Source organism: Raphanus sativus, chromosome 2 (genome assembly GCF_000801105.2).
Source record: "Raphanus sativus cultivar WK10039 chromosome 2, ASM80110v3, whole genome shotgun sequence".
NCBI classification, from domain to species: Eukaryota; Viridiplantae; Streptophyta; class Magnoliopsida; order Brassicales; family Brassicaceae; genus Raphanus; species Raphanus sativus.
The window spans coordinates 39,964,080-39,991,813 of NC_079512.1; the positions used below are offsets into that span (position 1 = coordinate 39,964,080).

The 27,734-nt window shown below is 35.3% G+C and overlaps 2 protein-coding genes and 1 pseudogene across 3 annotated transcripts; 2 read left to right on the forward strand and 1 right to left on the reverse strand.

The window, feature by feature from the left end:
• Positions 1 to 5,362: 5,362 nt before the first annotated feature.
• LOC130508404 (cadmium/zinc-transporting ATPase HMA3-like) lies at positions 5,363 to 8,013 on the reverse strand (annotated as a pseudogene).
• Positions 8,014 to 11,578: 3,565 nt separating this feature from the next.
• On the forward strand, positions 11,579 to 14,613 carry LOC130508402 (protein ALTERED PHOSPHATE STARVATION RESPONSE 1-like). 2 transcript variants are annotated; one of them, XM_057003892.1, is made up of 5 exons: positions 11,579 to 11,710; positions 12,154 to 13,084; positions 13,175 to 13,368; positions 13,442 to 13,665; positions 13,743 to 14,613. In XM_057003892.1, exons 2-5 carry the CDS (start codon positions 12,229 to 12,231, stop codon positions 14,428 to 14,430), a joined length of 1,962 nt encoding a protein of 653 aa, XP_056859872.1. In that variant the 5' UTR covers positions 11,579 to 11,710; positions 12,154 to 12,228; the 3' UTR covers positions 14,431 to 14,613. The 2 variants fall into 2 exon arrangements, with proteins under 2 accessions (XP_056859872.1, XP_056859873.1); XM_057003893.1 differs by having other exon boundaries at positions 11,605 to 11,710; positions 12,146 to 13,084.
• Positions 14,614 to 16,464: 1,851 nt separating this feature from the next.
• Positions 16,465 to 23,503, forward strand: LOC108842894 (uncharacterized). Its single transcript, XM_018615940.2, is given in 11 exon segments — positions 16,465 to 16,845; positions 17,012 to 17,759; positions 17,761 to 18,600; positions 18,679 to 19,977; positions 20,066 to 20,370; positions 20,483 to 21,981; positions 22,084 to 22,462; positions 22,558 to 22,711; positions 22,802 to 22,905; positions 23,086 to 23,177; positions 23,290 to 23,503. Coding segments are annotated over 11 exon segments (5,694 nt in total). The 5' UTR covers positions 16,465 to 16,648; the 3' UTR covers positions 23,367 to 23,503.
• The last annotated feature ends 4,231 nt before the right edge of the window (positions 23,504 to 27,734 follow it).

Sequence of the window (27,734 nt, forward strand, 5' to 3'; positions counted from 1 at the left end):
ACTTTCAGATTTTGTCACTACTTTCTTAGCTAGGTCCAAGAGCAGGTTCCAGTCGCCTAAATTAAACATTCTGTTCATGAAATCTTGATGGTATTTATTCTAGTTCGTCCAAGTCTACTTAGATATTGAGTTTCTTTATAGCAAAGATCAAACCAACATAACTATTACAAATGCATGTAGCCGCAACACTAGCATGCCTAAATTCATACACACGTTCTAGAATAAGCAGCATCAATAAATTTACAAGTGTTGGAAGAAACACCACATACAAAAAGAAATGGGTTCATTGACCAGACCAGAGTCAAACCGAACACTTGGCCCAACGTGGGCAGTGGCCACATAACCTTTTTTGTTGATGTAAAAAGTGATCTTTCCTTTTAGACCATGACTCCCAAGAGATATTACTTACAATTGTTTTTTTTATCTGAGATATCCACGATGTACTAAACTGTAAATTTCATAGATAAACTTTTTCGGGTATTTAAATGGGGTGGAAATAAAAATTCATATCTATGTCTAGAATAATATAATTTAATTTCACGCAACAAGTTAATTGAATCTGAAATATATTAACGTTCTAAACTTTTTTCTTTACCACTCGGACACAAAATCCCTAACAATTATTGTATTAAAGTGAGGCATTTCCCACCAAATCTTCTATTATTGGCTTTTGTTGCAGTTATTTCTGATCGACTTGCGGTGTGGTCCACAATACTTTTTGTGTTGTCGATTCTTTATCCCCCCGCCCGCCCCCCTTTCTCTCGTGAGATTTTGGTAATTCTCCTCGGGTCTTTTCAGCATTTATAACTTTCACCGAAAGCTACGAAGCCAAATGTACAATAATTTTTCAAATATCTAAACAAATCAAGTACTGTATTTTGTTTTCTTAAAACGTCTACAATTTACTATATGTTTTTAAATGCCTAATGTGTAAAATATGTTTGTTTTGTCTACTTAAATAGACTTGCGTATACTAAAAAAGAGTTGCGTATTTGTAACGTTCACAAAGATTCTTGATAATGAAGATATACCTTAACCACGAGAAAAGAACATTAGATCGTAGATAGTCATGCACATAATTAGAATTTTGCTACGATTACCGTTCATGTACCTATTCCTTATCAATAACTATTGGTTTGTATCACTATGACGACTTTTAGAATTATAACACTAGAGTTTTAAGGGACTAGTGGTCTAACATGAGTCATGACAAGTGTGTATGCTTAATTTGTAATACCTTAACTCCGTTTTGTGCAAATAAATGAAAGTTTAAAACAAAAATTGTCGTTGCTAACACGTACTTCTCAATATATCCACCAATCATGAAAGAAAACTTTAAGTTAAGCACACCTAACTCTATATAATGCTTTCATAAGGACTCCAAAACAAATAATAAGCACTACGTTCTACATATGTTTTCGTCTCTCTTCTTAAAGTGATGTCTTTTTGATGAACCAATACATCCGCATACCGCATTACCATTTAATACATTTAACTAGGGAGTACGGCCAATAAAAAGTTCTGGTGATATCTTTTATATTATAATGTTACATGTTTTCCAAATTCAATCCATAGAAAAGACAGTATCATATATATACACAATTTCACATATCCTATTTGTGCAACGTAATTAAACCTTCTAGCTTTCTACAATTAAACAACCGAAGATGGCCAGTCTTTTTCCCTTTCTTATGGCCACAACCCTAACCTCTTTTCACATTTATATTTTATATCTGAAAGTTTACATACGCGTCCCTTTGAGATCACAAAGACTCAAGTTATTATTTGCCTAAAAAGAGACCAGAAATAATTTAAGCAGAACACCTCCACTATCTTTTCCAAAAGGCTTTCGAATAGTGGAGGAATCTACCAATGTTTCAAAACAAAACATCTTACTTTAAAAAAAAAATTAAAAATATATACATCAAAGTAAAAGGCAATTAAATAAGCCAAACACTAAATAGATATTAGAGATAAACAAGAGACCTATAAAGCATAGTCTAGTGGGAAAGGGAATATCGTTGAAATGTGAACTGCAATGATATATCCTTCTTTTGTGTTTCGATAAGTTCTTCTGCTTATATTTGTTCTACCACCTGATACATTAAAATATTAGTTCCCGAATCTTCGGAACTTTTCCCAGAAAAGTAACTTCACCTTTATCTATTTTTAATTTTTAAACTAATATAATATATTTTTGTTAAGAATTATGAATTATTTTTGATATGGGACATAAATTAGGAAATAAACATACGCCTACTAGCTAGCGAATTTTATAGATAATTCAGTGAGTTTGTTCCTTGAATGAAGTTCCCAAAATATTTATCGGCTAATATCAATTGAACTGTACATCTCTTCTGTCTTCCTTTAAAGGATGTAAGAACTCCATTTCAGAATATACAAATACCTTCTTTCACAAGTTACCTCAATACCAGCTTTCTTAGCTTTAGCTTTCTCATTTTATGTTGTTAAACAGTTTTTGAAAAGTTTAGTTTGCGAATACGAATTACAATAGTGGTAGACTATTAGTGATGCACTAATTGGATCTTTTTGGATACGTCTTATTGATCAAATAAATATTATAGGTTTTAAAGAAAAATTAATAAAGTAGATACGGGAATGAGGTTTTTCTTTGCATATATTCTCTTATCTGTTCATTTAAAATTTCTCCAATGATCTCATTTTGATTGGTATGTTTTCAGTTGGGGGCACAATAGAAAAAATTCCCAAAACATATAGAATTGGGGGCACCTTTTCCTTTTATTCACTAAAAGTAAGAACAAGTGATCAAATTTATTTAAATTATATAAGAAAAAACAGAAATTAGTAGGGGGCCGCCCCTGGGTACATTCAATATTTGAGGAAATAACATTTGTGTAAAGTCACGGAGAGCATAATTAACATCTGTGGATGTTTGATAGACTCTCATGATCCCTTGATTGTTCTCTAATAGACATTAATCATTCTCTTCATATGTTTCTTCTCATATCACCGTAATAATAAAATTAGAAAATATATTATAACCCACGAGCCGACGGGAAAAGAAAGAATGATAAAAGCATAACACGAGTGTATAATCAGCACAAGTCATTATAATGGAACACAATGAGGTTAGTGGGCATACGTCAGCAGCCAACATTAGCTTAAGGATCGAAGGTAAGGATTGTGGTTTTACCTAGCTGAAGTAGTCAGCAACGGGATATCAATGATCTCGGTTGTTGTCGGCCAAACTGGTCGAGATTCGTAATTTTCAACCTGTAAACGTTTTAAAGTGTCTTACCGATTGTATATGTTTTTTGTTACATATATCATGCTGCCATGTAAAATTTATCAAAGTGGATAACAATAATTTATTTTGTAAGTTGTTAATTTAACATAATAAATTTTATAAAAGATAGTAGAGTTTCGTAACGAAAACATAATAAACGGCATTGCATACTTTGTATAGATTGACAATTTTTTTTACACATGCAAGACTTTTTTTGTATATGATCAACCCTTGAGATTTAGAACTGTTCTAATATCTCAGTTACATGGATATCATCATACTTAACGTTTTTTTCTGTGATCTATTCTGCATTCCCAACGGATCCATACAATTAGGTTTAGAGCTGAAACCTAATTGTATGTAATAATAGTAACATATGATGAGATTCAGCCTTCATCAGTTGAAGAAAAGTGATCATCATAATAGGAGTGCTCAAGTATAATATTGACAAATAGGGCTGCAAAAGTTAAATGTGTGATTCTGGATGATTGCAAAAGAAACTGTTTTTGATATTATAGATAAAGAATATACGAGGAATATTCGTTTGGGATATATCAACATGTCATGATAATCTGTGGATCGTAAAAAAGTTTTGTTGTAACACGATAACAAAACGAATCCAAATATTTAGAAGACGACCTAAGTGACCAAATTAAAATATTTAGTCGATCTAAGAAATATTTAGAAGTCTTAAAATATAAATATGCATGTTAAATCATATATATAGGTTAATATTCTCAGCTTGAGATTCTCAAGATCATGCATGATGTGCTTTTATTATTTAAACTGGATTTTGACGAAACCTAATAAAAGAACAAGTTCAATCCCAAAATCAATGTTAATTCTGTTTCAGTTTATTACTAGGTAGTAAAATAAAGGCAAAATACTGTATGGCTATCAAGTTGAACCATAATTATACGAAAGAAGTGTTGATTCTATTATTTTGTTTCAAGTTGAATCAATCGAAAGAATGACCGGGAGATTAATAGACTACAAGTTGGTGTATTTAGTTTTTGTTAATGATGTGATAAAGTCTCAACTAAATTAAAAAAGGACCCAATATTTTTCAAATAATATTCTTCTTATCGGTGGTGACAATTCATATTAGTCAAAAGTCCAATGTGACAGTCACTGTAGCAGATAAACGTGGGGTTTAGCACTCGTCAAAGGCACAATTATTTGTGATAGGGTCTTGCTTGTATATATATGATCCATCGATTTATCCATTGGTCACTACTCACTACCCACTACCCATCGCTCGATATATATAAACTTCTTCTGCTTTTATCCAGAATGTTTTTGGACGAAGTGTGAGTTATGTTAAACTAACATCTTGTAAAACTCACCCGATAGTTAAGTAACATCGGACTAAACCTTATTTCAAAATAAAAAGTTGCAACGGATTTGAGAGGAGACAGTGACATATGGCATGGTGTTGTAAAATTGAATTGAACCAAAAAAAACTGTTTTTTTTTGTCATCAGCGTAAACAAAACTCTCATCTAGACTCGGAAAACCAAGCCGGCAACTCTGAATCTATGTGAACAACAAATGGCGGTTGAATCCTAACAGTTCTTGCTAGTTTGTCCGCCTGCATATTCTGCGTTCGTGGTACATGAACTATCTCTAAGTTGATGAGAACGTTCTTTAGGGTCTTTATGTCTTCCAAATAACTTGCAAAAGCTGGCAATTCCTTTGGTTCCGAAATCATCTTCACCAACTGGGAACAATCCGTTGCAAACGTAATCCTGAACTGACGTAAATTTTTCATGCATTCCATTGCCCATTTCAGCAAATCGAATAAATAAAAAATTGATTAAACTAAACTATTTAATACAGTATATAATAATTTAGTTATATGCAAACTATATAATATAATATGCATGTATATGACTTTACTTATAGAAATTTTAATATTTTGAAGTTTTTTCTATTATTTTATTTGAAGTAAAGATTTATTCAGGCTTGAAAAGAAAGGGATTAATTTCTTCGGTTTTTTGGTTTAACAGATTTTGTAGACTCTCTTTTTTTTTTTGGTTCACCGATTTTGTAGATTCTCAATCTTTATGACTCAAATCAAATGGTAGCCCATCAAATGACCCCCCTCTAGTTCTAAATAAGAAGAACGTTTTCACTGTTGTTGAGTGTCCTTATGGGCACTACAACAACCAGAGCAACAACTCTTTTTACTTGTCTCCTCACTCTTCTGCAACAATCCCACTTCTAAATCGTCTTCAAGCTTCACCAGCGAAGGAGTAGAAGAAGGAGAAGAAGCACGGTAACATGCAGAAACAGCTTCACGCTCGTCACGTAGAAGCATCATGCTATTGAGTATCACAAGCAAACAAGTCCCTGCGTCTGCAAGAACAGCTGCCCAAATCAAAGGGTAACCTACAAAACCAAGCACCATGATCGCTCCTTTTATGCTCACAGACAACACAACATTCTCAATCACTTTCTTATGACTTCTCCTCGCTAGTCTCATCCCTTTAGGTATCTTCCTCAAATCATTCGACATAAGAATGATATCTCCCGTCTCTGTTGCAAGTGCTGAACCTGAGATCCCCATTGAAATGCCAATGTCTGCCCTAGCTAAGGCCGGTGCATCGTTAAGTCCATCTCCTACCATCATCGTAGGTCCTTGGCTCTTGAACTCATCGATGATTCTTGCTTTGTCTTGAGGAAGAAGTTCAGTATGAACAATATCCAAAGCATTCCCTAGCTGTAATAATAATGATAACCTTTTCACTACACATGACTCTTAAAATAGAAACTGAGGAATGATTAAGTTTAGATACTTCACCTGTTCTTGAATAGACATGGCTGCATCTCCGTTATCTCCTGTGAGCATTGCAGTTGTGATGCCTAAGGACTTGAGCTCGTTGAGAGCTTGAGCAACCCCATGTCGACAACCATCCACAAGGCTGAAACTTCCTGTCAATTCTTCTCCAATGTATATGTAACCAATGGTCTTACCTCCCTTCATCTCCGGAACTTTATTTAGCATCCACAAAGAAGAGATCATGCAAACGTTAGATAGATAAAAAGAACAATACAACAACACTCAATATAGCTTCAGAAGCAAAGGTTTGAGACCTGTTAAGCAACCAGCTCTCAGTGCAATTCTTTTGTTACCAATGTAGATGTCTTGACCGTCTATTCTCCCATAGACTCCCTTCTCCTGGAAAGTTCTGAAAGTTCTCAACCATATCAGGCTTAGGCTCAACAGAAACTGATCTCGCGTAGTCAATAAGGGCCTCTGCCATTGGATGGCTTGACTTGCTTTCGATGCTTGAGACCCTATATCAAAACCATCTCAAAATGTTTCATCACACAGGCTTAACTCCAGTGAGAAAACTAACATAGAGACTTACCAGTAAAGCAAGTTTTGCAGATTGATATTGCGAGAAAGAGATGTGAAATCTGAGACTGTGAACTCAGCTTTTGTATAGTTCCTGTTTTGTCAAAAGCAGCAGTCTTAATCTTTGCCAAAGTTTCAAGACAATCACCGGTTTTGATCAGAAACCCTGATGTGGCTGCCTTAGTAAGAGCACAAAAGGTAGCAACAGGTGTGGATAGGATAAGACCACATGGACAACCGCTTACTAACACTACAAGTGCTAAGTGGAACCAGTGGCTGAGGTTGTGAACCTTTAACAAAACCGGGATGACAGCAAAACATGCTGCTACTACAACCACAGCTGAACAAAAGACAGAGCAAAATGGGATCAAGAACTCATTACATTTATATGATTTTAAATGTTAGAAGAAGATTGTATATATATGATTACTGACCTGGAGTGTAGTAGCGAGAACATTTGTCTACAAACCTTTGAGTTTTAGTTTGGCTTTTCTGTGCTTCTTCTACTAGCTTAGTCATTTTCGCAACCACGCAGTCTCTGGCTAGAACTGTTGTTTTCACCTTTATGTAACCTTTAAGACAATTGTGTCAATGAGCTGAAATTTTATGATCATTTAAAGAGAATATATAGTTATGTTTTGGTACCATTAAGATTTATAGTTGCAGCCAAAACAGGTGAGTCTCTTTGCTTGGGGACAGGGAATGACTCTCCTGTCAATGTTTTCTCATCCACGTCACAGCTTCCATCAACCACAACTCCATCGATTGGTATACTTTCACCAGCTTTGACTGAAACGACAGTGTTTAGTCCAACCTCATCTACATCAACTTCTATTCCAGTTTCAGCTATCACTGCCTTTCGTGGTACTAAGCTCATGAGAGATGACATCACTGTGCTTGCCTGAAAACAATAGTTACTTCAAAACAAATTATTGAAAAAATAAAAAATAAGTAAAACTAATGGTCTACATAATGATCCTATTGGTACCACCATGCAAGGCTAATTGTATTTTATTTTATTTTTGTATTGCTAGAAACTCTACACAATCTAACCTTATGAGCAGCACTTGACTCGAGCCAATCTGCAACAGAGAATAGAAACACAATTGTGGCAGCTTCTGTGTAATCCTCCATACACACCGTTGCAATCACTGTCAAGAACAAAAATTAGATGCATTAGTACACCAATGTAATGCCATCCTATCAAAAAAAAAAAACAAACTTAAAGCTAATGATCTTTTACCAGCAATAAGAGTGAGAGCATTGATGTCAAGCCTGAACCTTGTGACGGAAGCAACAGCTTTAGCTAGAATAGGGTAAACTCCAGCCACCACGGCAGCAACAGCCAACCACTCAAACAGACTATAAAAGTACTTGAAGAAGGAGAGAGCAAGCAATACACCAGAGACCAATGCGAAAGGGCTTGGCCATTGACTCTTGAAGCTTGTCTCTCCGTATGGTCTCACGCCCGCCTCTAGTCTTGCTTCGTTCAGTGCCTTGACTGTCAAGAAACATTAGCCATATGTTTCTTTTTTTCTTTTTAATACATTAGCAATATGTTAGAATCAATGCCATGCAATTCAGAAGAAGAAGGAATTAAATGGTTTGAAAATTAAGTCTCGTTTGAGTATTACAAAATTCCGAGTCTGGTTCGAGTAGGTTTGATTTTGATGTAAAAAACTTTAAAATAACTAAATAACTAATATATCTGAAACTGGTTCATACTTAAATTAACCATATTACCCGATTCAGTTTGGATATTTTGTATTTAAACTATCCAAATGTACCAAAAAACTAAAATTAATCATTGGACACGGTTTTTGAGTATTTCTATACAAATTATCATATTTTATCTGAAAATACAAAAAAATAATTAATATATATTTAATATATAATTTTGATTTTAATTTTTAAAATAATTGTACATATAATTATAAATAATATTTTTAAATATATATTTACATTTCAGAAATCTTCGGATACTCATTCGGTTCTCGGTTCGGATCTGGTTGAGTATATGTTCTTCGGATACATCAGTTTAGGAACCATTCGTTATTTACCTCGTGTCTGATCGATTTCGAGACCCTGAATTTCGGTTCGGTTTTGGCTCGGTTCTTCAGTTCCGGATATTTTGCTCAGCTATATTTTTTAGGATAAAAAACATTATATCTGTTTAATCTGGAATTCGTTTGGTATTACGTTATTTTTTTTAACCTCCTAAAATATAAATACCATTCTAAAATCCATATTTATTTTGTTTTGTTCGGTTGAAGTGATCGAGGTTTTTCATTTTTCGGTGATAAACCTAAAACTATTATATTTGTTTGGTTTCATGTTATATGAATTTTCGACAGTTCTCATGTCGAACCAATGGTTTCATTTTTAAGTTTCTAAATGCTTGTAAAATCAAATAAAATCTAAATAATAGTTTAAGAAAAAGGTCATCCAATATTATTTGTATTGTTTGTACAAACAATGTTGGTGACATTTTAAGATTTTGTATTTTGTATAAGATAACCTATTATTATTTTTGTTGTTTGAACTTAGACATAATATCAAAAGTTGTATATTTATACTCATATAAATTGGTTTTTATTGAGTTTAATAATGTAAATTTTGATTAGTGTTAATGTGAGTACCCGCATAGCATGTTTCCCATGTCTTCTCGATCTGATCTTGTATCAGGTCCTTCATGTGATCTTATGATCATCTAAAACGGTAAACAAAATACATTAAATTTAAATAATCACATACGAAAACATCATTAGAAATTAACCACTTACCTTTAACTTCGATTATTTTAGAAAACTCTCGGTGCAATCAGCTCTCTAAAGAAATCCCTTGTAGTCACTCTCGATGGACACGACCATAAAACATGGTTTAGAGTTATATTCCCATCATCATCATCATCATCATCATCATCATCATCATCATCATCATCATCATCATCATCATCATCATCATCATCATCATTCTCACTAACTTGTCTTCTCTTCTCAATCTTGTCAAGTTCTTCTAAAGAATCCAACAGTAAAATATTATTTTCATAAACCCGAGAAGAGTTTTGAAAGAGATCTCCATGAGTTGTATAGACACTATTTGATATCATAGTTGCCAAAAGTAACATTTTGAAACAATCTATACAGTTGGAGCATAGCATTGGACCCTACTCATCACCGTATATGTCACATGTCTCTTTTCAAGAAACCAAGTTAGATATGAAACTTTGAATTTCTAAAACATTCTCACTCAAGTATTTTAGTTGATACAAATCTTAATAATTTTTTAAAAATGTTATCATTCAGTAGTTATACAAAGAGAATTTTAAATAATTTCAATTCACTATACAAATTTTGTATATTAAAAATGTATGAGCCAAAATAACTTATTGAAAAAAATAGAATGCGAACACATTAAATTGTCTCGAGTGTAATTAAAAAACTTAATGTGTGAACACATTAAATGTTAAACAATTGTGAAGGCGACACGTCAGCAAATTTAGAAAATACAGTGTGAACGCATTAATTACGAATGCATTTATTTTAATATATAGGGGATTGTCAAAATTCTTCCATTGAAAATGCTTCAAAATTACAAAAGTAGGTACTTTTCCTAGGTGTAACACAAATCACATGCTCATCGTTTTTCAAAAAATGTTAAATTTATTCAAATAAGAAAAAACTTTTATACAACTAATGCATTTTTAGTCTAATGAGTTATAGAAATTGAACAATATCAAAAATTTAACCCAGTTAAACTCTAGATGAAAACCAGACCCCTATCGCTTGCTTACGATTATTCCCTCCTCGTTCTTTCAGAGAACTGGTTCCGTTCTTTGTTTGTTTGTCATGGTGTAATGCCGTATCTTCTTTCATTCTTCTCAAGCCAAATAGTATGCACTGAAACTTAAAACACATAGCGTAAGAAAAACTTTGTCACACCTAAAAGTTTATGTGTCTAAACTAGTTCAAGAACCTGATTCCACAGATGAGAGTAACTCTGTCTAGGTAGCTTCCTTGTAAGGTTCTTCCAGATAGCCTCTGTGTAGTGACAGCTAAAGAAAAGATGATTTCGGATTTCTACATCGGAATTACAGAGAATGCATTGAGCATTCACCTGAGAGTTTCACTGCAGCAGTTGATCTCTTGTTGCTAGGCAGTTTAGTTATGTACTGCAATCCAAACCATGACAGAGTGAGTATTTTAGAGTTGATCCAGCGAACAAGAAACACATCTCCTTTTCCTTTCCACAAAAAATCACATCACCGTATTTTTTTCATGAAACAAATCAAAACACTTTCTTTGCTTATAATCCATTTCCAAACAAATATGGAATCCTTTACACAAATCGAATCAATCTTATTTGTTGTACAATGAAGGTTAAGGATTTGAAGATCGTTTTTCCTTTATAAAAGTGGGACACATCATTGATTTGATTAGCAGACTACCGTTCAAATATTTAAAAAGATATAAATTAGCAAAACAAAAACAAATGCTGCATGTTTGTTGTAACGCTTAAACAAGGTTCATGAATTAGTAAAAAATAAAATAAAACAAGAATGGTGTGTGTGGTAACGCCTTCTGTAAAAAGTTTCATGCACGAATAAAACAACATTGCATGTCCTAACGCCATTAATAAATGGGCCCATGCTACAACTAAATAAAGTACTGCTAACTTATAATGTAATGAAACAAAACAATAAAAGAGTACACTCCATTGACTCATTGAGACTGCTGTCGAAAATGATAAGAAAACAATAAACACATTCAAGAGTGGAGATTAGTCTATAAACCAACTCTTAAACCAATGCAAGAACAGTGGCGACAACGAAAATAAATTTGAAAACCAAGGTGGATAATAATAACAAGTCGTATTCTTTATTTCCGTGTTCCTCCACTTTTTTTTTATTTTTTTCCAGAAAATAATTTTAATTTTGTGTTTCTTCTTCATCACCAATCACCAACCATCTTCACTCACTTCATCTCTCCTACTCACACAATATTTTGACCGTTGTTGTTTTCTTCAACGTCTCTCTCCTTCTTCACGCTCCGCATCTTCTTCTTCTGTAACAACACCTGAAAGGTTTTGTCTTCTCTCTCTCTATCTCCCTTCCAAAAAAAAAATCAAAACTTTTTTATATATATTTTTTCCTTTTTGATTTGGGTCCCTCAGTGAAGAAAGACGGTAAACAAAATTGTGTAAAAGAGTTTTAGATTTTGTACTCATTATTTATTTCTTTCACCTACAAAAAGCTCATGATTCAGAAAATAATTTAAGAGTCCTTTCTTTCTTTCTTGATTTCTTTGGCATTTTTATTATATGTTGTGTGTCTGCCAAATGAATAATCTCCAGGAAAATGAGAGTAGTTTTCGACTCCGTGTATAACTTACAACTTAAAAGACAAAACAATATAGAAACGTTTTGTCACTTTTAATTAATGATATGTTGCTTTTGTTAGCTGTTTCAAGCGTTTAATTTACAATTTTACATGTAAGAATCTGACATTCTTGTTCTTAGTTGTGCAGTTCTCCAACAACAATTTACATACAAGTCTTGAGCTTTGGAATTGTAGCTAAGACTGTAAACAGAAACAGAGAGAGATGGGATGTTCTAATTCAAAGCTAGGTGACGATGAAGCTGTTCAGATCTGCAGAGACAGGAAGCGTTTCATCAAACAAGCAGTGGAACACAGGACAAGCTTTGCTTCTTCCCACATTGCTTACATCCAGTCTCTAAGAAAAGTTTCAGACGCTCTACGCGAATACATTGAAGGAGACGAGCCACACGAGTTTGTTACTCCAGTGAAGATAATGAGCAGCACCTCAGAGGGCTTCATCGAGTCAAAACTGGAAGTCAGTTACTTGATGGCTAGTGAAACCAGACCGGTTCAAGTTGAAGAAAAGCCTCCTACATCACCTGAGACTTACCATGTCGAGAGTTATGGAGCAGATAGTTTCTTTGGGATGAACATGAACAACAGTCCTAACATACCACCTCCTTCGCCGCAGAACTCTCAGTGGGACTTCTTTTGGAACCCATTCTCTTCGTTGGACTATTACGGATACAACTATGATAACCAAAGAGGTGTGGAGGATGAGGTGAGGCGAGTTCGTGAGGAAGAAGGGATCCCTGATCTTGAAGAAGAAGAAGATGAATCTCTTCATACCCTGATGGAAGCAACAGAAGAAGACTGTAAGACGGATCAAGAAGTCAAAGTCAGGGAGGTTGAAACTCAAGAACAAGAACAAGGAGACAGCAATGTGGTTAGTACAACAGATGATGATGCAAAAGGAGAAGGCTTCACTGTGTACTTGACTCGTAGGCCAACGAGCATGGGGGAAGTGATTAAAGATCTTGAAGATCAGTTTGAGATCATATGTAGTGCTGCTAATGAAGTTTCGGGTTTGTTGGAAGCTAGTCGAGCTCAATACATATCTTCTAATACTGAACTCAGCGGTAAGAATCTTTATCTTTGTTTTGTTTTGTTTTGATTATATACAAAAAAAACTAGATGTTTTGTTTTGAATATTTAATCCTTTATTGCAGCCATGAAAATGCTGAATCCAGTAGCTTTGTTCTCATCGAGATCTTATTCCTCCACCTCCTCATCAAGATTCTTGATCAGCTCTGAAAGCAGCAGCAGTGAGTTTTCAGAAGAGTCTTGTATGCTTTCTGGTAGCCATCAATCAACACTGGACCGTCTATACGCTTGGGAGAAGAAACTCTATGATGAAGTTAAGGTAATGTAATAACTGCAAACCAGCTTTCACTCTCTCTCTATCTGTTGTTGACTGACTTTGGATGGTGTGACAGTCTGGAGAACGTGTAAGGATTGCATATGAGAAGAAATGTTTGGCGCTAAGGAACCATGATGTGAAAGGAGACAGCTCTTCTGCGGTTGACAAGACAAGAGCTACAATGAGAGACTTGCATACTCAGATGATGGTCTCGATACACTCCATTGAGTCTATCTCCGAAAGGATTGAGACTCTAAGAGACCAAGAACTGCTTCCTCAGCTTCTTGAGCTTCTTCAAGGGTATGTATGATGATGACAAAAAAACATCTTTCTTGTGGCTCACGAAACACATAGTAATTAAACACTGATTCTTACAGGTTAGCTCGGATGTGGAAAGTGATGGCAGAGTGTCACCAGATACAGAAGCGGACGTTGGACGAAGCCAAGCTGTTACTTGCTGCAACCACGCTCAAGAAGAGACAACAGAGTTCATTACCGGAGATCAACACTCAGAGACTAGCTCGGTCTGCTTTAAACCTAGTGGCTCAGCTAAGAAACTGGAGAGTTTGCTTCCAAGCGTGGATCGCTTCCCAGAGATCGTACGTGTTGTCTTTAACCGGTTGGTTGCTCAGATGTTTCAGATGCGACCCTGACCCAGAGAAAGTCAGACTAACAACTAGTCCTCATTTGATCTATGAAGTCTGCATTGGATGGTCAAGGCTGCTCAACGGGATGAACGAGAAGCATGTGGTGGATAAACTCGATTTCTTTGCATGTGGGATGGGTTCTATCTTTGCTAGGCAGCTTAGAGAAGAAGATCAGTCTCAGGGAAGAGATGGTTCGAGGAGCATGGAGCTTGTTGAAGCTGACAAGGTGGTGGAAGAGGAGATGATGAATGCTGAGAAACTGGCTGAGATTGCAGTGAAAGTACTCTGCCATGGAATGTCTGTTGCAGTGAGCTCACTCTCTGAGTTTGCCATCAGCTCAGCTGATGAACACAAAAAGCTCGTTAGCCATCCAGAGGACGCTACATCAGAGAAACATCAGGAGCACACGGAGGTGTAAATTGTTTTTTTTTTCTTTTGGTTTTCTTGTTCATTTCATTTATTTGGTTTTGTTCTTTAGGTTAGGTTAGAAGTTTATGATCTTATTAGGTTAGTTATCCAGCTGCATGTTTTTGCTATCAAAAGATGGATGGAGATGTATTAATCTTTTTATTATTTATTCAATAGAGCTAATATGCGAGGTTTAAAGTAGTAAAAGCCTTTGTCCCTAAACATATCAATGGATACAAATTGGGACACATCAATGGGTTCTTTGAATAACTTGTTGTCTCTTGGTGAAGACGCAAAACTTGAACAGCCTAGAACTGCCAAATGTTCATCACCATTGATTTTGACAGTTTCTGTAATTTCCATCGGATTACTCATGACTTGTCTGCAGACGTTTGAATTCATTCATCGTAACATGCTGCAATTTCTGCAACTCATCATGAACTACAAAGAAGAGATTGATCTTCACATCTTCTATGCTCCCATGGTTGTGGTCGTATGAACACTACAAGGAGGAGATTTTTTTTTTCTTTTTTTTTTAATAGAAGTTTTCATACACAAATTGTGGTTCTAATCAAAACAGAGATAGATACGAGTTTTCGATACCACAAAGTAGTCCGGATCAAAAACAAAAAAGTGCTTTGATGCCAATTAAGACCTCTCTTTAAAGCTAAGAAAATTTGCTTTGATACCAAATAATATGTCCCAAAAACTTGAGAGAACAAGAACACAAATTTAGTGCAATTTTCTTTTCATATCCCATTCAATAAACTATTCGTTACTTAAATACACAAAGGAAAATATCAACTTCCAACTAAACAACTAAAGAACATGTTGAACAAGTGGGAGATTTCCCAATAATATAGGAGCCACACGTATCCCATCATTGACCATGATCTTATCAACTGCCGAAACAACAATCAAGTCCTAAACAGAGTATATGATTCAGTTTCAGCCGCATGTCCACGAGGATGAGGAGATGATGCCGCCTGCCCATGAGGACGAGGAGATTCAGCCGCAGGCCCACGAGGATGAGGATGAGGAGATGATGCCGCATGCCATGAGGATGAGGAGATTCAGCCGCAGACCCATGGGGATGAGGAGATTCCGCCGTATGATGGGGAGCCTTCTTCGACATGCTTGACAGAAACCAAGGAATACTGACTAGGCAGATTCATCCGGTTGAAGATGAAGGCCTCCACTTTATTCGCTTGTCTGCAAACATTGCTGCAAGATTCACTTGTCAGACCAGGACCAAATTTTGTAGACGTTAAAAGATTCAAATATTGGCCTCCACTCTTTGTTGTTGTTAGAAATTTTAAACATTTGGCACTTTGACGATATAGATCATAACTGGTTTGGAGGTTTTAAACATTTGTTAAAGTAGATAGATAATTCTTCAACGCGAGCTAATCTGAGTTCTAATAAGATCATATGTTCTCTAATTTACTTTTAGTCTTGTTCTATTAAGTCAGCTACACGGCATGTTCATCATTTGGAGGTTTTAAACATTTGTTATAGAAAATAGATAATTCTCCAACGCGAGCTAATTTGAGTTCTAATAAGATCATATGTTCTCTAATTTTCTTTTAGTCTTGTTCTATTTAGTAACTACATAACAAAGAAGAACTCTAAGACTGTTCAATTTCTTTTGAATATAGCCATTTCTCGTGGTGGAGGTTTGCATGAAATATCTATAGATAGTTAAATTTTGAATGTCCAAAGTGTTGATGATAATATCATTTGTTATAGTATTTGTGTGTAAACATTTTGTCATTTTCTAATGAATATATGAAGATGTAACAAAGAGCAAAAAAGTTAACAAATGAATTTCGACATACTTCCACATTCAGAATGTGTTTTTAGGTGATAAAATGAATTGTGACGCTTGATTTACACTAACTAATACAGTATATGACATCACATCATGTAAAAATACTACTACTACTACTACATATTTATCTTCAAGATTCGGTTAAAGTGGTAATTTTACGGTTTGATCATCGGTACGGCATAGGCGGCGACCACTATTGGAATTGGACCGGGCTCTGTCTTGTCGTCGGGATAAAGCAAAAGAAAGAAAGAGAAAGTGGAGCTCCCTTGAGGGTTTTAGGCCGCCGTCGATTGTTTATAACCTCACCGGTAGGGTTTTAACAATCTCTCTTCTCCTTCTTCTTCATCTGTTCATACCCATCTTTCTCCGAGACTCCACAAAACTTAGAACGTCGAAGATGAAAAGGAATCATACCAGTCCGCAGCAGAAACCCAATCCGTCGAAGAAGACGAAGAAGAACCCTCAAACCCAATGTGTTGATGTCGTAAAAACCAAACCTTTTGATCAACAAAAGGAAACAGTTTCCGAAGAGGGTCCATGGAAGAACCTTGAGCTTATACTGTCGTTGCAGAGCAGTGAATTGAACAACAAAGAGTGAGTTTTTTTTATGCTTGACGATGTTACTCTTTTAGTTTGTTGAAAAGTTTGTGACTTTGAATTACATTTTGCAAAGAGTAGAAATAAAGTTTGTGAATTTGTAGCTGATAGTGTGATTTTTTATTCTGTTTTTGAATGATTTAAGGGAATGTGATTTTTGCAGGAAGATGGAGTTAGCTTTCAGTTTTGTGGAATCGTATGCAGGAGAGAAGGGGGGTGACGAGGATGAAGATTATCAAGCGGTTACGATCTCGCGTCTGGTTATGTATCTCAGCGACTGGATCCAGTCACTGTTTTTTACTAAAGAACAGAATTTTCAACTCAAGGCTGAGATATGTTTGGATTTCAGATGCTGGAACGTCCTCAAGTTCTGCTTGAAGCAGTCTTCAATCTCGCACGTCTCTATCAATGTGTCGAGATACCTTTTGAAGGCTATAGGGTTTATCGCGGGAGATCTTCTATCTGCACTTAACAAGGCCTTGTCTTCGGGGATTAGTTTTGGTGATGGTCAAGGTTTTGAAGCTTTCAGTTCTGTGGTTGACTGCGTAGAGTTGTTGTTTTCGTCGAAAAGTGGGCTTTTCAATGATAATTTCGACTTGTGGTTTTCAGCTGTTGAGCCTGTTCTCAAGCTCACGCATAGAGTGCTCGTAGAGAATGTCAAAGATGGCGTTGCTAATGCATTTGTCCTTAAATTCTCATGCTTGGTTCTTGAGCCGTTCTCTACGTTTATGGTTCAACCGACAAAGAAGAATGGGTTTCAAGATTTCGTGGACAAGCTTGCTGAGCCCTTACTGAGTGTGTTGGGTTTATTGTTACCCAGCGAGGGAAAAGGTCATGGTTTAGAAACGACCTTGTTGAAGTTGATTCAAGATATACTATCTCTGGGTCTGTTTCATTCATCTCACATTGATGGGTTTTTTAGGCCTAGGCGGAGCTGAAAGGTATTTGCCAGAATCGAAAGTGAACAAAACCGTTTTGAAAAGCTACCATCGGCATTTTTTCACCAAGTTTGAGAACATGTTGCTGATGAAGAAGGAGCTGGAGCTGAGCTGTATGGGATCGTTGTTTCGTTTGTTTATAAACAGAGTAATGAAACAGCAAAGGGACTCGAATCAGCTGCAGGCTACAAAGGCCTCGCCTGCTGGCCAAGCAGGAGTAAAGCTAGGGAAGCAGCTAGGCACTGCTATAAATGATAACGAGTCTTCTGCAAAGAGTCATAGCTCAAGTTTCCTCCGCTGGGAGTCACGGAAATCACTTTTTGATTTCTTCCTGCATCTTATGGAACCTATATTGCTGAAGATCGATGGACATGTTGAAGCTTCCTCTGAAAATACATCTCTATTAGCTGATTTCTGTTGTTTGATTAAGTCCGCAAATAGTTTGCTCTTCCACTTTGCTCGTGAGAGAATATACGTCAAGACAGAGGATGCATCTGAAGGAGCTTGCTTTTGTTTCTTGAAGAAAATCTTCACAACAGTAGTTTCAGTTGCTTCTCAGTTGCAACACACATCTTCTGAAGGTTCGAAGATGCATGTTTTGTTAGCCAAGGAGCTGATAACTGCGATAGGCTACTTGTTGCAAATTGAATACGAAGTTATTGAGAATGATTTAGTTACTCTGTGGCTAATCATTCTCTCTTTCACGAGGCTTAGTAGTCTTTCATCAGAGAATGCAGAAGATGATTACCCGTTGACTTCATTGTTACTTGGTCTCGGATGCCAGTTGATAGATTTATACAGTGATCTCCGCCAGGTTTGTCAAATTAGTAACTTAACTTTTCATGTTGTCATTATTTTCCTGAAGAACACTAATTTATCCCTGTTTATGTAGGTAAGTGTTGCTGTATTTGCTATGTGCAAAGCTGTAAGGCTTGTGATACCTGCTGATGGTGATAACGGGGAGATAGAGCCCCCACGGACTACTGTTTCCCTTGTAGAAAGAAGCGCACAATCAGTGGAAAAGCTCTTGTCATGTCAAGATCTAAGGCTTGCTATACATAGAGCAATTAAAGCTATACCAGAAGGCCAAGCATCTGATTTTATCAAGAGCTTGACTACAGATGTATCAGAAACCATAGATTGGATAAGAGTTAGTTGCTCAGCAAGTGCTAGAGAACAAGATGGACAGGTAGCAGCATTCTTGGCCGGAGCTTTGTCTTCTATCTATTCACTTATTCTCGACTCTCTAACTATTAAAACCGGGAATAGCATCAATGTTGGCGAGTCCTTGAATTCTCTGGTGCTTCTCATCCGTCCTTGCTTAACTCACCTTGTTTCTTCCGACTCAGATTGCATTGAAAATTTCCTTTCTGCTGTCACCGGAAAGGGTTTGGACATTATAACCGCTGAAAAGAATAGAGAGACCTACAGGAAGTCTGTGCGCTTTTTTATTATCTTCTTCTTGAGAATTTACATGTCTTCCCGAAGCTTAAGTAGGCAAGTGATTAGTCTTTTGCCTCCGAAAAAGTCAAAAGAGATGGCTGGTACCATGGGAGACTCTGCCACAGCTCGTCGCGGAAGTGATTGGGTAAAAAAGAAAAGTTGGAATGATGAAGGCTATTTTTCATGGATCTGCCAACCTTCAGCTTCTATTGTTGACATTATTAAACAAATTAAAGCTATTTGCCTCAAGGATGACAGTGCAGATTGCTCCTTGTTGGTATATATATTATATGGAGTCGCTCTTCAGAGACTTGTTGATTTAAACAGGGACATAAAATCACTTGACTATGTGTCACAGATAAGTGATCATCAGATGCATGATACAGTGCTCGAGCATGTATCAGTACTTAAGTGTGAAGGAGAAGAGCTTACTGAGTTTATTTTGGGTAACACCATCGTACCAGGATTTTCTGAAGGTGGAACTTTTGAAACGATGGATAACACTGATCAGTGGGTTCTCAGGGCTTCCGGCATCGACGGGAAGTGTTTGCCTGCTGTGCGTTTGTGGGTTCTTAGCCAGAATATTGATATTTGGTGCCCCCATGCTGGAAAAAAGAATATGAAGAACTTCCTGTCTCAGCTAATAGGAAGTTCCGTTCATGGAGACAAAGGCACTCAAAATAAGCAAACAGGGTTGGAGCAGTCTCCGTTAGGGCTTCTTTGTGATTCAGCGTTGTATGAGCATGAAGTAGGTCATCTTTCATTGTGCGATATCACTCAGTTCCTTCTTTTTTTTTTCTCTTTATGCTCCTATATCAAGATATTTTTTCTACTAGTTTGTTCGCAGGTCTTTGGCGCCTAGTCTTTCCCACATACTCAAAACGACAGCGGACGCATTTTTCAAGGACCTTACCGAAGAAGTAGATTCACCACCAGATTGGTCAGAGGTGTTAATCTTGCTTGAAAGTTCAGTTGCCAAGCTTCAATCGGATGCCTTTTCCGAGGGGCATGTGTCACAGCTGGACATTGGAAAGTGTACAGCATGTCAAAGTCTACTAAATATTTTATGTGGGATGCCCAAGGAGTATATGAATAAGAAGTTACTCCAACTTTATGCAAGTTTTCTTCTCGACTTTGAGAGGTAAATAATAGTATATAGAGCTGTATGTTTGATGCAGTAAGATGTATAAGTTATCCCTAATTTTGTTGGCAAACATTTTAACGAATTACACTTTTGTTAATATCTCTTGTAGGTGTATAGTTTTTAGCATGCTTAGATGTTTGGACAAGCTGTCTCCGGGTGATATGCAACACCTTTTCAGCCTGTTCATCACTTGCAGAAAAACTTTGAAAAGCGTTGCTATGGTTTCTTGCGACAAGGTGCTAAGATCTACCGAGTTGCCTCTATCGGATACTTCGTTGTTGACTTCTTGGCTTTTCAAATCAGTACAAGCTATGGTTACTTGTCAAGAGAGAGTTAGGGGTGATTTTACAGGAAAATCAAGGGACGCCCTCTTTGCTTTGATGGATCACACATCATATATGTTTCTAACCGTAAGTAGAGATCAGTTCAGCAAGGCGCTGCCACTGTTTGATGGACAACTCAGTTCAACCGAGGGAAGTGAACAAGCAAACCTTGCATTTGAGAACGTGGCAGAACAGGCAGAAACTCTACTAACTGCTTTAAGGGCTACCTTCAGAGATGAGAATACAGTCTCTGAATGTAAGACTCTGATACTGAACAAGTTAGTACCCATATTTTCTTCTCTTAGTGGGTTGTTGTGGGGACTAGCATCTACAGTGAGTCACAGAGATATGCAGAAGAGTCATAAGAACGCCAAATTGAGATTGAAATCAGAAGAATTCTCAAAGCTTTCCGGCGTTATCCATGTTCTTAGCAGTTTTATTGAGGTTTTTGCACAGTATCTGTTTCTTAGTTCTGATGTGCAGCGAGAAATTCGAAACAGTCTCGACTGGACCAGATTGCTTGATGGGACCGAGGGTTCAAATGGGCTTGTGTTTGGTGACATGGTGGAGACTAGCAGCGATGTGAAAAAACATATTATTGAGAGCTTAATAGAGGGGAACTCTACGGAAGTAGTATTGGCACTCAGGCATCTGTTAATTGCTTCTGCTGCTATATTAAATCTGAATCTGCAGATCAAAGGCATTACATTCTCACCTACATTTGTCCCTGTCCTCACAGGCATCTCATTTGATCTACTGTCTGTGTTAGCAGGCACGAGCGAGTTACCTCTCGAATTCTCATTCATATGGTTGGATGGTGCAGCGAAATATCTAGAAGAATTAGGGAGCCACTTGTGCTTGTATAAACGTATGGTAAACAGAGATCATCTGTACTCAAAGTCGATTGAGTTGCACCTGAAGGTGATTGGGAAATGCATATCGCTACAAGGGAAAGAGGCCACCTTGGAATCTCACGAGACAGGATTTGGTACTAACGTAATCCATGCTAAGAAAGTGCAATCAGAAAGAAGCTTGTCTCAGAGATTACATTGGTTGGAGGAACTAAAAGTAAGGTTTAGAATGTCATTTAAAGTGTTAATACAGAACTCCGAAGAGTCACATTTAAAGTCAGGACTAGAAACTATAGAAAGAGCACTGGTTGGAGTATGTGAAGTGTGCCCAGCTATCTATAGCATACAGACTGGAGACAGAGATGGGGGTAGAATCTCTGAAACCGCTGCGGCTGGTATCGACTGTCTGGACCTAGTTCTGGAGCATGCCACAGGTAAAAATTGTTTTTTTTCTATAGGCAGTGCATATAGTACACTTGATGTTAATAATTGTACCATTAGAGCCTGTTTGACTGAACTGTAAAATTGTTGTGTAGGTCGCAACCGTTTGAATGAGGTTAAAGACCGCATTAAGGGTTTAATGTCGGCAGTGTTCGGTATCATGGCTCACATGCAGAGTCCAATTATCTTCTGCACAGATGCAGTTGTTGGTCCCAAATCTCCAGATACTGGATCAGTCATTCTCATGTGTGTCGAAGTCTTGATAAGAATAGCAGGGAAACACGCATTGTTTGAGATGAATCCATCTCAGATAAGCCAATCCATACATATGCCCGGAGCAATTTTTCGTGATTTTGGAACTTTGTTACATAAGGATGATCAGCAACAAGATCTACAAGTCGACCAGAAATTCTCAGTGAGCATGTATGCTGCTTGCTGCCGACTAATATATACATCTGTTAAGCATCATCCGAAGTAAGTTGAATTTTATTTTGCTTACACACACAGTCTTTTGTTAAAATTTACCATCTAGCTTAGAACTGCCTCTGATATGACTTCAAAATATCTAGAAAAACTGAGCGCTCCATTGCTACACTACTAGAATCTGTTTCTGCGCTTCTTCATTGTCTGGAGACAGCAGGAAACAAAGTTGGTAAGTTTGCTTCATTTGAAGTGGAAGAGGGAATCACATGTGCTTGTTTTCTTCGGAGGATCTACGAAGAGGTAACTATTCTGCCTTTTGGATTTGAGAATGTGAACCTGTATCAATGTTTTCCCAATCTTTTATTTGCTTGTAAAACTACTGAATTGCAGCTAAGACAGCAGAAGGAAGTCTTTGGACATCATTGTTTCAAGTTCTTGTCAAGTTACATATGGGTTTCTTGTGGATATGGTCCTCTTAAAACGGGTATCAAAAGGTAAACAGCCTTCTTCCTTTTGCATCTCTCTTTTTACACTTCCCTTTTCGTGAAACCCTTGTTAGAATCTTGTTCAGAGTTCTTCAAAGTGTGGCTTGAGATGAGTGTTCTTGTCCTGAAGTTATAGGAAGCAACCTGAATAAGTAGATAGGAATTAATTGATTTTTGCAACGTTTGCAGGGAGGTAGATGAAGCTTTAAGGCCTGGTGTGTATGCTCTCGTAGACTCTTGCTCTGATCAGGATCGTCAGTATCTACATACAGTATTTGGTGGTAAGTACTCTTTCCTTTTTTAAAAAATAATTGTGTCAAGGTTCTAATTCTTAGAATTTTTTTATTTTTACATATTTTTTTTGTCTCATGGTCTTTCTTTACTCTTCTGCAGAAGGTCCTTGTAGGAACTATCTAGCAGCCCTGAAACAAGAGTCGGATTTGAATTTCAAGTACGAAGGAAAGGTTTAGAAAAATCACAATTACTTTTTCTACTCGTCTAACGTTGTAGTAAGTTCCTAATGGGATTTGCTCATTTGTTGATGGTAATAGTATGCTGTACTTTTTTTTTTTGAGAGTAGTAATTGATAATTTTCGCATCGATTTTATTTTGGTTCTTGTCTGCCACTAATTAACCATACTCCTTGCCAGGAAGTTAAAATTATACTGTTACAGTGTTACTATTAGTTTAAAGAACTTAAAAAAAAAGTGCTTAGTGATTGTAAATTAGATATAAACCACCTTATCTCTGCGTTCTGCGGCGGCTTCAACAACTACCAGTTTCCATGGTGCCGGCGTCGATGTTGACTGGTATATTATTTTTGGGATGGTTTATGCGGCAGCCGTTGTAAGTCAAAAAGACAAGAAGTCATTGTCTTTTTCGTCTAATCATATCTATTGGAGCCGAAAGTATACTTTAATATGGTCGGTTTTTGATATTTATCGATTGTACTTTTGAATAGAAAATATAGTTTGATGTATACATTTCGAAATGAAAGACAATAAACATTTAACATCTCATACCCTTAGAAAGTCAAATTTCCAAACCAAATGCATTTGCAAAAGAATTAACAAATAAAAATGCATTTGTAAAAAAAATATAATGTTCGTATGGTAAGACAATATAAATGCTATGCTAATGTTTTTCTTTTGGCATCTAAATTCTTCTAGTATAATTAATAGGCTTTCTGTGATTATCTCTGTATTGCTGTGGACGTGCAGACGAGTAGAATCATCACATCACTAAACAAAAAGACGATCGTCATTGCTTTGGTGTGTAATTAATCATTCTTTAGAAGTTTTACCGATAATTCGTGGGGAAATTATTATCAACCTCAATCTAGTATCAACTCACGACTTTTATACATTAGTTTACTTATAATTTAGTTTCTAGCACTGAAGCTCCGGAAAGAAAGGCAGCTCAGAAAAGAAAGATAAAAGTGGTTTCATAGGTTGTTGTGTAATTGCTTAGAGTATCACTAAAGGGTATCTAAAATCTTTAAGCTCGTGGGCGTATGGTTTATATATGGAATCAAGTTTCGGGTCAAATTTGAAGAGGCCATGAAATGTGGCCATACGACAAAGGATGGGAAACTTGTATTCTCCGAACTTTTTTTTTGACTAATGACAACATATTTTGTAGTATAATGTTGCCAATAAGCATCATGCGTAGTTAAACAGGTGTTCAAAACAAAAATCATAGTTAAACTAATCTCATTTGTATGTACTCGGATTTCAGATAGTAGCAAGTGTAGAAGTATCATTTTTTAAATATAGAAATTAATCGTCATCTATTAACTGTAAATATATAGAAATGCCAGCAATCATCTTGGGTTTAATAACTCGGGTCTTTTATTTTTCGTTAAAATAACTTATCAAGTCTTTGGATCATTACAAGTAATGCACGTATAGTCACGATTCGAGGCAAGAGGCAGGTAAACACCCGTATTGAACAAAAGTACAAAACTATACCAAACACATACAATCTAGAGAAAAATGGTCCTTGTTTCTGAAAGCGAATATTCGTGTGTTCAGTCTTTATATCCATTGATAAGATATACTCCACCCATTTCGATTTAATTGTCGTTTTGGAGCAAAATTTTCGTTTCAAAATAAGTGTCGTTTTAAGATTTCAATGCAAAATTTATTAACAAGATTCTCTAATTCATTTTTCTATTGGTTGAAATATGATTAGTTGTATAGGTAATTGTGTTTTTTATTTTGGCAATATACGAAATTATATGTTTTATTAGTATGTGTGCATAAACCTAGAACGACAAATAAAATGAAACGGATGGAGTATGTATTTTCTATTAAAAAATATCATTGATAGATATTTTTGTTCCTCATATGTATTAATGTAATTTCTAATACTATATGCTTCAAATTATTTTGCACTGCGAAAATAAAATATTAGAAACACTTGTAAAATGTTGGACTGGGTGAAAATGCCACTCAGAAATTCTCCATAGATGCTCGATATATTTACCTTGGAGTGAGTCATTACTCTTATGTACTCCATATTAAATCAAATAAGAAATCACATTAAAGATGTTTAAACCACTTAAGCAAGTTTTAACTTTAAACAAACGATTTTAAAAGTAGCTAATGTTTCTTAATATTTGTGAGAATAAAAAAACAGCAATTGTGATATAAGTATGAAATATCTTTGTAAGATAAAAAGTGATTAAAACTCAACGAAACTCATGCTCCCTATGTTTCTTTGTGTGTGATGTTTTATGATAAACACACAAATTAAGAAAAAAAATACTTTTATTAAAATTAATAATTACAATAAAATAACTAAAATAATTAACTATTGTTATTCTAAACAAATAAGATAAAAACACACAGCAAGTTTTAATACTTTAATCCATACTTTAATAGTTTTACATAAATAATTTAAAAACATCGTATAATTTGAAAACAAAACATCTTCTATAACATCATACAAGAAAAATAGAAGGAGTATTTAACACACCTAAGCAACAAATACTAAGAACATGATTATTGCAAAGGTTCTTAGCAAAAATCCTTAATACACATATGTGTACATATATGTATATGTATATATTATATACGCATATATAATATATACATATACATATATATACACATATGTGTATTAAGAACTTTTGCTAAGGACTTTTGCAATAATCATGCTCTAAACATATGTCAAAGATTTTTTATTTAATGCTATGGACGGAATCTTGTCTATTTTTCTGTTAACAAAGATTAGTCTAATTCATCAACACTATTTTATTTCTAATCAATCATCAAAAAGTTCAGATTATTTTAACCAAGGCTGGAGAGAGAGAGCAAGAAAGTATGACAAACAGCCTTAAAGTTAAAGGTAATAGTAGGGGTGGGCATTTTATCCGTGAAATTTGATTCGATTCGTTATCCGTTACTATTCGATCCGAAAATTCCGAATATCCGTAAGCTTTCGAAGCAAAGCAAATACTAAAATTCAATATCCGTTAATATCGAAGCAAATCACAAATACTAAAATTTTGGGAAGCGAATATCCGATCCGATCCGTCAATATATAAATACATGTATATTTTGATTATATTTAAAATTTTAATTGTATAAAATTATTATTCTAACATATGATTTGACAGATTCTATTCATATTATTACTTATATAAAAATATTACATAAAAGGAAAAAAACATTTATGACAATTATAATTTTTTTCTTCAGTTTTGTGTTATTATAATTGTTAATTAAGTTTAAAATTTTACAAAATATGTAGATTCATTGTATCTTTTAATTTTTATCCTTTATATCATGCAAAAAAAAATATTTTCCAAAAAAATTTGTATCAAATTTTTAAGATTATTTGTATTAATCAAAACAAATGAGATATCCGTAAGTATCCGCAAATATCCGCAAATATCTATTTATTTTCCGGATATCCGTTTTTCCGAATATCCGTATTTTTCCGAATCAAAGCAAATCGGAAAATTAGATATCCGTAACATTCGAAGCAAATCACAAATACCTTCAAAAACCCGGATATCCGATCCGTGCCCAGGCCTAGGTAATAGTGCCTTTTGCTTGTTCTTCTCTTTTTGTGTTTCATTTTATTTTAGTACTTAATTCTGATGTTAGGAACTTATAATTAAATTTAGTAACGGCGAAATATCAATAACAGAGTATATATTTACGAAAAGATTGAGTTTGTGGAAATAATCTAATATACCACATATAAAATAAATAAATATAATTAAAAAGAGATTTGACCAAATTTAGATGTGGATTTAATTACATATTAGAGTTAATGGTTCTAAAATTAGTTTTCATAAGAAAAATTATACTACTTTCGTTCCTGAAAATAGGATTTTTTAGATTTTAGTTTTGTTCTATAATAATAGATTTTTTATATTTTTAAGGTACTTTTTGATACTTTTAAAACACATTAATTAAAAGCAATTGAATTAACTAAATATTATTGATTCATAGCTATTGGAAAGTATATAATAAATATAAATAAAAAATTTAATTGAAAACATTGATAATTTTATGGCATTGTTGTCTTAAACCTGAAGCGTATGCGAAGTCAAAACATTAATGGGATTGAAAGAACTAGAATTTTATGTTTGCGACAGATCATTAAGTGGTAATGACATAAAATCACAAAACAAAAACCATACAAAGGTTTCGATTTCTTTTTTCTTTTGACTGTCTTGTTTTCTGGAGGAAAAAAAAACAAGGAACAAATTTTCTCCAAAGGTCTAATTTTGTTCTAGACTTCTCGGTTTTTCTTCTTTATGTTTTTATAAATCAAATGAAAGAATCAAAAGTTTTTACTTTTTTACAGTCGATGGATTGTAT

Coding starts and splice junctions, on each gene's coding strand:
- LOC130508402 (XM_057003892.1), top strand. CDS start 12,229: ATGGGATGTTCTAATTCAAAGCTAGGTGACGATGAAGCTGTTCAGATC. Junction 13,369..13,441: donor AACTCTATGATGAAGTTAAG/GTAATGTAATAA, acceptor ATGGTGTGACAG/TCTGGAGAACGTGTAAGGAT. Junction 13,666..13,742: donor CTTCTTGAGCTTCTTCAAGG/GTATGTATGATG, acceptor TGATTCTTACAG/GTTAGCTCGGATGTGGAAAG.